Below are 12,600 nucleotides of genomic sequence, written 5' to 3' on the forward strand. Positions count from 1 at the left end.
TGGATTGTTTCCAAGGTAATGATACGCTCAAAATTCATACTTTTTGATTTTGCAGCGCGGTGTAGAGTTTTGTTTAAACCAAAATAACTTGAGAACGGTACATTTTAGCGATATTAACAAGAGTACTTTTTTATGAAAAAATGATCGGACTTTTGATTTTTGGCATCAGAAATATCTGTTAATAGGCTGAAAAAAGGAGTTATGACCCAAAAACTGGAAGGGTCCCATTGTCACCGGAAATCTCTAGCTTTTACAAGACTCCCGTTTACACCATATCAAAGAGTGTCTTTTTGTCCCTTAACATGCAAAGTTTCATAATAATCGGATAAACGATAACAAAAATATTTCCAAAAAATCATTTTCCATACCGGTTTTTGGAAAGCTGTAATTTTTCTATTTTTTTGAGCTAGGTCAGTAAATATTGTGCTCTCTATTCTCATTTGTAGAGGGGTATTCGTGGTTAAAATTATGCCACACATTTTTGAAACACCCGATATATAAAATGTTTATTACTGCTTCACCACAAATATTTCATTCAAGAAAAAGTTGTCATCAAGTTTCTGTTCGTAATATTGCTGACCTGTGATTACCAAAGTTTAAAAAAACAATATTTAAAAGATCTCTTACAATACTATAAAGTTATATAATTCTTCTCATTTGTTTAAAGAAAAACTTTCAGTAAATAATTTTCGCAAAAAGATAAAAATTCATTTTTTGAACTTTTAGTTTTTTACTTTTGCTTTTTGTTATTTTATTATTGTTTTAATTCCAGTTATTTCTTCTTGAGTAGTTTTTCTTAATTTTAGTTAAACTGTAATGCAATTTTTTATTTTTCTTTTTTTTTTGTTTTGTTTATGATAGCAGTTGCTATAGACTTCGCCTCCCGAGTTGTATATTTGTACGTACAATTCAATAAAGCCGCTTGATTATTATTATAAAAGTTTTGTTATATCCTCCTCAATTCCAGAAAAATACTCGCTATTGAGGGAGAATTTTACATAGAGTAAAGTTATAGAGGAGTTCCACTGTATATGCAAATATGGCAGAATTAAATGTAAAACGTTTAAAAATCCTGCAAATGAACCGAACATGCATTATTAAAAAAAAGTCTTGTTTTGGGTGCTACTGGGAAATTGTGAAATCGTTTGTTCTCTTTTGGGTCAATTTGCCTCCCGCTGATGTATTTAACACATTCTGGTTTTATGTAAAAAGTAAACTGAATCGTTGTGTTTTCCGGGCTCGTTAAGACTCTTTTCGCGAAATTTCGGTGTGTATTTTCGTTGTGATAAAACAATTCTGTCATGAACAGACGGCGTTTAATATCTCCTGTAGTCTCTTAAAGCATGCCTGTCGGTAATTAGTTGCAGTTGGTTGTTTTTTATTCTTATTCTTTGAAAGTTTGTCCATAAAGGTGTCATTTTATAAAACGATAAATTGAGTGTGTTAGTCGTCGGTGATTCAAATTCAATCAAGTCTCGTCTATAAGTTGTCGATCCGTTGAGCACTTGAAAAGTTTCCCTTTCAGCAAAGTTCGCTGGGATTTGTGCATGGTCGAGTAGATCTCTCGGAAGATGAGCTGGTGAGTCTTGATCGGGTTACGAGCTCTTTGTTGCGCTCGAACTGCCGGAACCGGCCATTCTGGGTCACACATGACTTCTCCGGCCATCAAGATTGGCCATTTTCTTTTACGGTTCCTAATTAAAACTCAACGCAAGCGAAAAAATCGTTTTATTGTCTCGTGCAAGCCGACTAAATAAACACAGGAACCGGAACCGAAATGAAATTTTAAGCCTTTGAAGATAGCGGACAAGTGTCTGAGCTGAGTGAAAAGCAGGTTTTTCTCTCGTGTGGGATATTTTTAATTAAAGCGAGCTGATTTACGTAATATCTGCTAAAAGCTTGGCACGATCCTCTTTGTATTCGCCAATAAGTAAACGAAAGCTAGCCTTTATCAAAATGGGCTTTGCAGCTAGGTTCAAGCTTTTACATTTATTCTAACAAATTTTAATTAACTGTCTTTCATACGCGAATTTCAAAACACCATCCATATTTCATTACGTTTTTAGCAAACTAGATATAATACACAACTGCTCACTGTTTCTCTTATTTACGTTACCTTGCAAATGTCATCCAGATAACCTAAGCAAACATTACGCAAGGACTCTGCATTCCGCAGATTGCATAAAATCGAAATAAGAAAAATAAACGTAACACAGTGTTCGTTTCAATTTTTCTGTAATTTCTGTTTCTATTGTTTCTCACTGGTATAATTTTGTTTTGGTTTATTAATTTACTTTATTCACAATCATAAATTAAAAATCAAATTACTTTGCATATGAAAAATTGAAAAGTATGACATTTCAACTTCATTTAACAATTGATATGAAATATCAGGTTCAGGTTGGGAAGAGGTCACTTCCCTCCCAACCCGAAAACTGATAAGTAAATATAACTACTTTCCAGCGTGAACTGTCATATCGACTCTCTCAACGAAAACCATAGTAACTCAAAAATTACAGTTTTGAGAAAAATTGCAATGAATCTTTGATTGTTAATAAAAAATCAAATAACTGTTTAATATTATTGAAAATTACTGAAGGTCTAAGTTTTGGTAATAATATTGTTTATAAAAAAATTTCTTATTGTTTTTGTATTTTGGGCCCTACATAAGCCATAGTACTTAAAAACCAATTTTTATGAGGTCTACCTTAGGGAAAGATCTAACCTATGTCTTTCAAATGGCCAAATTTTATTTCACGATACATATTTAAAATTTAAAAATAAAAGAGTTATGGATTTTTTAAAAGGAAGATGCAATTCTAAAATTTTACAATAAAGTTTAAACAATTTGAAAGCGACATAAGTTTTATAAGTATGTTTAGAGAATTTAAATAATAGTAGATTATGTTATTAGGAGTAAAAGTGATTGTTTATGTGGCGAAGCTGAACGTTCATTTTGCCGAACGGAGTGAGGCAAATGGATTCAGCTGAGCCACATAAACTCACTTTTACTCCAAATAACATATACTATTTTATCTGTAAACGATTCAGATGGAACGAAAAGAGCAACACATCAATAATCAAGTAAATCACCTCAATAATCAGGACGCTTTGCAATATAATCATAACAAACGTCACGCGTCAGTTTCGGAATTTGTGTTGAGATTTCACAAGTGTGGATTGATTTAACTGGTGAATAACTGGTGTTGTTTATAGTGCAAAATGTCGAATGCTGATAATCTACCTTGTACCTCTCCAGAAAATGCTGAAAAAGCGAAAGGGACAAGAAAGAGACAACAGTGGTAAATGTCAAAGTAAGTGTCAAGTAAAAGTGAAAACGCCTAGACGTAAAAACAGTGTTTTTACTCTATGTCTGAAAAGTAAAACTTTTACCTGTGTCATTTATTCATAAAAGTGGTCACTTTTGTGACGTTTGCAGATAAAAGTTCTTTAAAAAAACAATATACCAAAAATGTAATAAAGGACACAGTTTTTTCTTTAAAATAACGAAGTTAGTATCCATTTTCGGTAAAACCAGGAGTACCGACATTTTGAAAATATTTTTAGTAGATAGTAAAATTAGTATATTATAGGAATATACAAATTTTTCATATGAATATTAAATTCTTAGAACCCATAATTTAACAATTTTAACGCTTTTTTAATAATTTGATGAAAACATCATTTGTTTCTCTAAAAAAATAATTTAAAATTGAGGAAATACCATTAAATAATTTTCTTATACATATTTTGTTATATTTAATTTAAAAAATTAGCCTTTTTCCAAATCGGAATTTACTATTGACTACAATTCTTCTTATTACCTGCCATCCAAGTAATATGTAGATACATATACAGGGTGAATACAAAGTAGAAATAACCAAGCGTTTTTTTTAATCATATGTCTACAAAATAATAATTAATATAAATTACAGTAATATAAAAAAAAATGTGATCGTGTTTTGAGAACGAAATTTTGTTTTGTGTTTGAGTTATGCGATTTTTATTGTCAAAATTGCAATTTACGTATTTTTTTAAGTTAAATATAAAATAGATAGTTGTAATCCTTAAATCATAACCTTTATGAAAAAAATGGTTTTATAGTGAGTATAAATAATTTTTTTTTAGAACTTTGAACAATTTTATTATTGATAAAAGAAACACATCTTATAGTACTTTATCAATTAGGTTTCCTAAAAAATAACTACTTTAAGCAAAAAACTTTTGGTTTCACCTGGTACCGCTTTTCTAATTTTTAGAATGTTAAGTGTGTTTTTGGAGAATTCAATTTCTGAATTAATGTTTGTCACGAGATGAGCTAAAATCCATTTTTCTAGCATTTCAAATCAGCTTCCGGGCAACTCAGGACTTGTTGACCTATTGCCAATTCCCGTATCTAATGTAATTCATATGTTTCAGCAGGAAACTTTATGATTTATTATTTGTTGCGGACGTGAGTCGAAACTTGGTCCAATTTAGGATCATCATCGTTAATTGTTTTTCTTTTTGATTTATTGCGACGAAACGTCGAAGATATCACTAAACTTTTCCTATTTAATAGTGAATGCATCTGCGTTAGACTTTCTCATTAGTAGGCAACAACGCTGTTTCAGCTCCTAAATCATAGCGAAATTAATTACGTTTCATTTTGTTATCAAATAATCCACAAATCACGAACAGACTATCTGTTACAGCTCGATTTGATTCTAATTACCAACCTTATCAAAAGATAACCCCCTATTCGACGTACACCGACAGTTACAAATTACAATTATTTATGATCGGCGATTATATGCATTGCTTGTTTTCTCTTGTTCTTTTTATTTATATCATTTACATTTAATTATAGCAGATTTAAACTTCTGACACTTGAATTATGGCAAGGATTTAGCACCGGAATTGCTAACACCGGATGGCTTCAAACTATACAAATTTGATGCCTCAGGAGTGCCTATTTCGGTCGGGATTGATCGCCACATCCCGTTATAGGTCATTTAGAACTTGCCCAGTCATGGTATTTTTATTAATCCGAGTCATCTGCATAAGAAAACACCCTTCACAATATTTAGTCAGCGTTTTCTTAGTTTTGATTAAAGAAGATGCTTTCATTTTACAATTAGAGCAACACGCTTTTAAACCGTCAAATGAAAAATTTTATTTGTGATGATAGTTGTTAAACCGAACCGATATTTATGGAATCCACATGGTAATGGTGTTTATTTTTTCAGCTGATCGACGCAAGCTATCGCAGTAGTCCATCTCTCCAGACATCGGCTGTGATTGTGCTGTGTTCCGCTCTTGGTCTGTTCGTTATCATCGCCATTATCCTCGTGTGGAAGTGAGTATAAAAAAAACACAATTTTTCAACATGTAATTTATAAGAGAGTTGTTATTTTCGGGGGAAAACTCTCGCACATAAATTTCATGCAGTCCGTCACTAACCCCAATTGCAGTTAGATAAGCGAAATGCGCATTGGGGGCAAAGCTGAAACTTGGAAACAATGCAAGAGAAACGGAGAAATACTCGTGGGAAGCACGCAACCCGTCCAAAATAAATCTGGCCCGAATTTTTAATCCCCAAGAATGTTGAGAGAGAACAATGAATGTTGCAAATGGATTAAAATTAACCCGGACTAAACGAATCGCACTTATTTTACATCTCAGTCAAGAGATAATCTCAACCCAGACTACTAATTTTATTATTTAGGAGCTTTTTCGATTGAAAAACAGGGGAAAAATTTGGTTTTGTTATTTTTGAAAAAAAAGTCTGTTTAATGCAGAAATTGAAACTAGTGCTTTGGTTTGGTGACTAAGATAAGAAATTTTGAACATTTTAGTTTTAAAGACCTCTTATGGAGATTTCTTATGGAATAACAAAATGTTTAAATTAAAATACAGGGTGCGCCAGAACTCGCGCCCCAGAGAAAAATGCCATGTAAGGTAAGATACCAGGAACATGAAAAAAAATGTTAAAAAATTCCATCTATAAAAAAATTAGAAGTTATGAGAGTTTACATTTTGCACTTTGACTCTATTTACTTCTGTTGGAAAAATAATTTTCCAAGTTTTTTTGCTACAGGATTTTGGAAGAGGAGAAGATATCCTAAATTGTAACTCTCTTTAATGTTAATTGTGGCTTTTACTGGCAAAATTTTTTTACTTTTACAAAATAATTATAAAAAAACATATACAATATCATCAGTGTCTTTAAATAGATATGAAAAAATGTCAAATATCAAAAAATAAATGTCAAATTTTTTTGTATGTATCTTCTTTTGCTCTTTAGTACTCAGACCCTTTTGCTTCTGATCTTTTCAATTGTAGAAATTTCTTAAAAAAAACTAATACCTACATAATAATTGATATTTTTTTTTTCTTTTACGAATAAACTTTGAAAATTTTGAATGAAAAAGATGAGTTAGGTCGATTAATATGCATGCAAAATTCTTCGTAAAGAATAGAAGAGTTTTTTTTAACTAGTCTCTTGCCTTTTTATCTTTGAATGAAAAAATATATATTTGAACAAAGTCCTAAAGTATTGGTATAATGAGTAATAGAATTTTACATAACAAGAGTGGTAAAAGCAAATTACGTACAAGTGGAAAAGTTACATATGAGCGACGGAGGAAATTAATGATCTATAAATATTTCGATGTTATGAGAATTTAAATTTTGCACTTTGACTATATTTATTTCTGTTGGAAAAATATTTTTCCAAGTTGTTTTGATGTAGGCTATTAAAAGAGGAAATAAAGGAACTGTATCCTAAATTGTAACTCTGTTCAATGTTACGAGTATTTGTGGCTTTTATTGTCAAAATTTTTGCAATTTTAGTAAAAAAAAACATATACAAGATCATAAGTATCATTAAATAGACCTCAAAAAATGTCAAATGTCAAAAAATAATTGTCAAAATTTTTTGACAGATAGAATTTTTAAAACATTCTTTTCATGTTCCTGGTATCTTACTTGAAATTTTTTTCTGGGGCGCGAGTTTTGGCGCAACCTATATAATCTGAGATACAACTTCAACAGCTTCAACAGTAAAGAGAATAAGTATACGACTCAATTGCACATTTCTTTATTAACTTGACTTGTTACGATTTTGGGTATTTTGGACTTTGACGTTACGAGTTTTTTTATACTTTTTCAAAACCTTGAAATAATGTTTTATATGTGAAATTAAATTTGTATTTTGGACCGAACAGGAAGTACAAGTTGACACGAATTAAATAACAAATGATTGTTCAAATTATACGGATAACTTATTATCAATCTGATCTAAATATGTAGGTATTATTTTTGCTAGTTTTCTGAAAAAAAATCTATACTTGGCAGAAACTGATTTGAAAACTTTTGGCATTGCTCTTATAAAGGGTTTAATATTTTTAAACGTTCATTTTCAAGTAAAATAAAACAATGTGGTGTCACAATAAAAGCAATATGAATATTAGGTTTCATTAATCAGTTGCTATTTTTGTAAATCCGAAAACAAATGCAATACTTTGGTCTGGACCCGTGGAATACTATTCTAAAAACAAGAAAACACTGTCTTGGGGGATTTTAAAATATGTGTAACGATGTAACTTGATATAAATCAAATTCTTTTTCTTTTAATGGCTCTAGTAAGAACAATGCAAAGTTTTTAGTAAATCTGGTCCTCATAAATTCATAGTGTTTCGTCGTTTTTATTTTTTGTCAGTGGGGTTAAACGTTTTGGATATTATCTAGTTTAAAATAACTAAGTTTCTACGTCTGGAGATAAATTTTTCTCGTATGATAAATGGTGCGAGACTCAAACAAAAACTAATGAATTTCATTAGCCCCAAGCTCAACAAACAGCGAGGCAATTTATAATATATTTAGATAATCGTCAAAAATCGTATACATGTGTGAAGTGATAATTAATGTCGACAGAGCCGTAGACAATAAAGTGTGGATTTTTTAATCGTTTTTGGAATACAATACTGGAAAGTCGTGTTTCATTTCGCAAAAATAACGACGTGCCAGCTAACAATGTGGCCAACCTTGTGGAAATTATCTCGAATGGCAGTAGCGATTTCCTCTTGAAAATTATATCGAATTTTCGTTATTGTTTACAGAAGAGTGACCACTGTGTCGCTCAAATGGATGTGATGTTATTATTTGCTAAATTAAAACCTTAAACCGTCTTGTGGTGCGGATCACTAAAGCTCGTAAAAATCCATTTAGGGTATTTAGAAGTGCCGGAATGCGATAAACTATCGTCTTGAATCGACGTTAAGGTGGTCTTTGACGGCTTCGGACTCACTCAAGTGCCACACTTAAGATAACCGCGGCGTTTGGTTTTCGTCAAATCGCTAAGTAGAGCAGCCCGATTTTGTGACACAAAATCCCAAAAAGCTGCATCGAAAACGCGTGATAAAGCCAGGGCGCCATTAGCCTTGCCTCATCTAATGACTTCCTGGAGGCCGTAATGGATACCCCGCGATAATGAGTCGCGTCTCTGCTGATTAATTATTACACATCGCACGATGTGATCGCACTTTGCTACCTGGGCGAAGATAAAAGACACTTTTCCACGTCCATTCAACGACCTGAATGAAACTTGAGTGCTGCGACTATGAAGACAAAAACTCGGGCGCTAATAATTAGAAGGGTTCAAACTCTCTCTCATTCAATTTGATATTCAAGCGGACACAAAATAGATAATTGATGGATAATTTTTTTCTAAACGAGGGCTTTTAACTCTGGGAAGATGCAAAGTAAACTGATATGAAGGAAGTAGTGTTCTGTGTCGAGGTGAGCGGATGTCGCTGTCTGTTTACCCTTCCACGGGAAGAAAAATTTATTTTGTAAATTGATTTATTAAAATTCAAACGAAAATAACTTGGAAGTTTGGACGATTAACAAGCACATGTTAGCGGGCTATCTTGATCTAATTATTTTAACGGATGTAATCAGGGTTTCTCAAGAATTTTGTCTACTTATAAACCTGCACACTAATCGATGTTTCAAGAAACTATTATTCAGACTAATTACAAAAATGTCACCTGGCTTGAACAGGGGCGTCATTTGAATAATGTCGATGAAAAACAATAAAACACACATAATTATTTGTTTTTATCAGTTTTACTTTTATGTAGACTTTGTTTAAATTATATCATACTCCTATTTGCATTGAGTTTAAAAATATGACAAATATTCGTGGGAAAAAATATAAAATAGATTAGTCAACTTATCGAACATAAATTCTTTGAAATTGATTATGGGGAAATGCCTTTAATAACGTTATCACAATCCACCTGCGCTTTATTGGTCTTACGTCAATGTTTTATACCTCCCTGGATTGCTCATTAAAATTTCCATTCAGTTTTCTCTGTAGTACATAAATCTTTAATAACTTGAACCGGTGGCGGTGGTAAAACTATCCCACATATTTAGTAAAGTCTGTTTTTTTAAATGGAAATGCCAACCAGTCTTAACGTGGGCACCATTCATGGTAATTTTATTAAAGGAAGTTGGCAGTTCCGGTTTTTTGAATAAATTTGAAAACAATGTCATTAAACGTCAACACAAAAAATCGTCTAAGAAAATTTAGAGACGAAACACCTAAAAAGAAACAAATTCGGTACCGCTAACAGTTTTTAGAAATTTGGAAACGAATAGTTTGCAAGCAGGAAGTTAGAAAAAGGGCCAGTTAAAATGTAGACGCAATTTGTAATGCAGGTTGCTAAACATTCTTATTTTTTAACAAAAAATTGACAAGAATACAAAATAAACATGAATGTGAAAGAACCTCGGAAAGAACGCAATTAAATTAGTGTCTTGTGCATCGTTTTTGAGAAACGAGTTGAAAAAGTAACAATTTTGAAACTAAAGCTGCAGAAGAATTTATAAAATGCATCAACTTTGAGCTCGCTTTAATAAATTATATAAAATTTACTGCTAATCATCATAATACCTACTTGTATCTTTTGCTAAATAACTTTTTTCTGTATACAGGGTGTTCCATTTTTATTGTTACAAATTTAACCAGGTGATAGAATATTCAATTGTAAGAGAAAAAATATATAAACTATAAACATAAATCGAAAAATTTTACATAAGGGAGCCACATCCCCTAAAAAGAGTGCATCTTTTAATTGATTTTTTCCAATATTTCAGAAACCATCGTGGATAAAATTACAAAATTTGGTACAACTGATAACCTTTATACACCCAAATGAATTTAAAGATAAAATGTCGAAATTTTTACTCAGGGGCGTTCTACACTGCCGGGTTTAGGGTAAAAAGTACCGCATCTATTTTTACGGTTGGTTTTTCCCTCTTTCAGTCACAAAATTCTAAATTTTATTGTTTTTCACAAAAAAGAGGTCTCTTGCGTTTTTTCGATAAGACTTACCGTTTTTGAGTAAAATCAGTTTACAATTTGTCTTGCAGACCATAAAATGGATAAAAATTAAAAATTAAATTTGTTTCACAGTTTAAGAGACCCGTGATTAAAAATTTCGACAACTGATCTTTAAATTCGTTCAGGTGTTTAAAAGTAATCAGCTGTACCAACTCTTGTAATTTTATCTATTCTGCATTTGAACCATATTTTTTTAACAAAATTTCTACTGACAAAAACAAAGAGTAAACAAAATTTGTGGATATAGATACAAACAGCTACCAATTTTTTCACCAAAATTTTGACTTGGTAATTTCCATTTAAATAAGAACAGACTTTATGTTTACAGTCTCCATTGCCAATTCTAGTGCAATTTGACACGAAAAACAGTGACACTCAACACGGCCCACATGTCGCCACATTTTAAACTCTTTCTTAGGTGTTTTTAATCAGCCAAAGTAAACTTTGTGTAAGAGCGAAAAATGTCAAGAATTTGCGTTTCTCGTCCCTTGTCCAAATAGCCGACATTCTATAGTTGCGTTATTTCGAAAATTCAGTGGTAAATCGTCGCGGATTAAAATCCCATAAAGCAGCGTCTGCAGCAGCTGTTTTTCACATATTTCGTAGACAAGATGCGCGCCATAAATACCAAACAGAGCGTGCGGTGTCGATTTCGTAAAGATTAGACGTGTTTTGTGTGGGAAAAATGGTTGCCTATAATAAGCCATCCATGGTCGAGGCAGTCCGCCCCACTAATTATGCGCTTCTAATCATGTAGCTTCGAATAATCCAGCCAATAATAAGTCAAATTTGGATTCCCCACCAAAATTTGGGTATTATCCATGCTCGCCAGCCCATCACTTCCGGTCTACAAGAGATCAAGAGCTCCGAAAAGACACCACTTCCGCTTATATATTTTTATGTCGGATCGGCTCCGCATTTGAATTTTAAAGTATTATTACGATGGAAAGTTTTAAACTGAGACGAATTAAGAAGTTTCATTAACGATGAAGAGCTTTTTTCGTTGTGTGCTTTTTTACAACGATCAAATTGCTAAGTAATATTGTCAAGAAACTAGAAAATTGATTTTGCAAATACGTTTCGGCTTAGATGGGAATTAGCCCGAATGAAAATCTCTTCTAAATGCTAATTTTCCAAGTTTTATGATAAATAAATATTTAAATTCGCCAACTTGGAGGAAATTATTGCGACTGAGATATCTCTTTAATTGGGTCTAAAATAAGTAGATTTTCGCTAGGCGGGATTTATTTTATTATTTTACTACAGTTCCAACTGCCATTGTTCTAGCCACAACTACCAACTTATTATTTTCACAAATGGGGACAATTAACTATAAATCAATTCCCAATCACTTTAATACACTACTCAAAACAATTAAAGGAACAAAAATATTTCCAAAATTTTGTGGTGATTTTTGAAAGGCTGTATCTCATCCAAAAATGATCTTATCTAGATTTTTAAAAAAACATTCTAAGGCTTTAAGTTTTTAGTTTTGAGATCTTTTGACAAAAATTATTTTTGTGCTACAGTTATCACGCAAGCACAGGAAACAGCCCGAGAAACAAAATTGTATTTTTTTTTGTTTTCAGCTGTAATATGCTTTTTTATATTCTCTTACGTCATTTTGTTGTTGAGATATATGACTTTTAATGAAAAAGGATCCTTTTGTCTTTAATCATCGATATTTGAGCAACCAATAATCGCACAGAGAATGTAAGAGTAGTTCCCAAAAATTAAAGAAATGTCTTAGAAGATCCTCTAATGATTTTTTCAAAAACATTTGTTTTACTCTAAAACACTGATTTGAAAGAAATAGAAAAAAGTAACTTGTTGCATTGTTTTAGTAAATCTACCACATATTTACAAATATTGATGGGGAGATTAATGTAAACTTTTAAATTGATCCATCACACCATATTCTCAGACCAATTGTTCAAAGTTTTACAAATTCTACATATTGTTTCCGAATATCGTCTGATCTTTGTCAAAATGAGAAAAACATTTTTTTTCAGCCTTCTTTTACAATTTTGCATTAGTTAAACTTGAAAAAAAATCTCGAAAAAAATATTTTTGATTTTTTTTTCAAAAATTAATCAGTATTGTTTCTTGAAATTTTTGCAAATTCAAAAAAATCAAAAAAAATTTTAGAATTTTTTTTCAAAAATTAAGCAGTATTGTTTCTTGAAGTTGTTTACATTTGGAAGAAA

General features: G+C 31.6%; 1 protein-coding gene across 1 annotated transcript in view; it reads left to right on the plus strand.

The window, feature by feature from the left end:
• LOC123011558 overlaps window positions 1-12,600 on the plus strand; it is a 43,834-nt gene that overhangs the window by 17,618 nt on the left and 13,616 nt on the right. The window contains 1 exon segment of the mRNA XM_044409058.1: window positions 5,229-5,338. Coding sequence (XP_044264993.1) covers window positions 5,229-5,338 — 110 coding nt within the window.

The sequence above is a fragment of the Tribolium madens genome, unplaced genomic scaffold (genome assembly GCF_015345945.1).
Source record: "Tribolium madens isolate multiple individuals breed KSU strain unplaced genomic scaffold, Tmad_KSU_1.1 Scaffold_91;HRSCAF=231;Tcas5.2_LG7, whole genome shotgun sequence".
In the NCBI taxonomy this organism is placed as follows: domain Eukaryota; kingdom Metazoa; phylum Arthropoda; class Insecta; order Coleoptera; family Tenebrionidae; genus Tribolium; species Tribolium madens.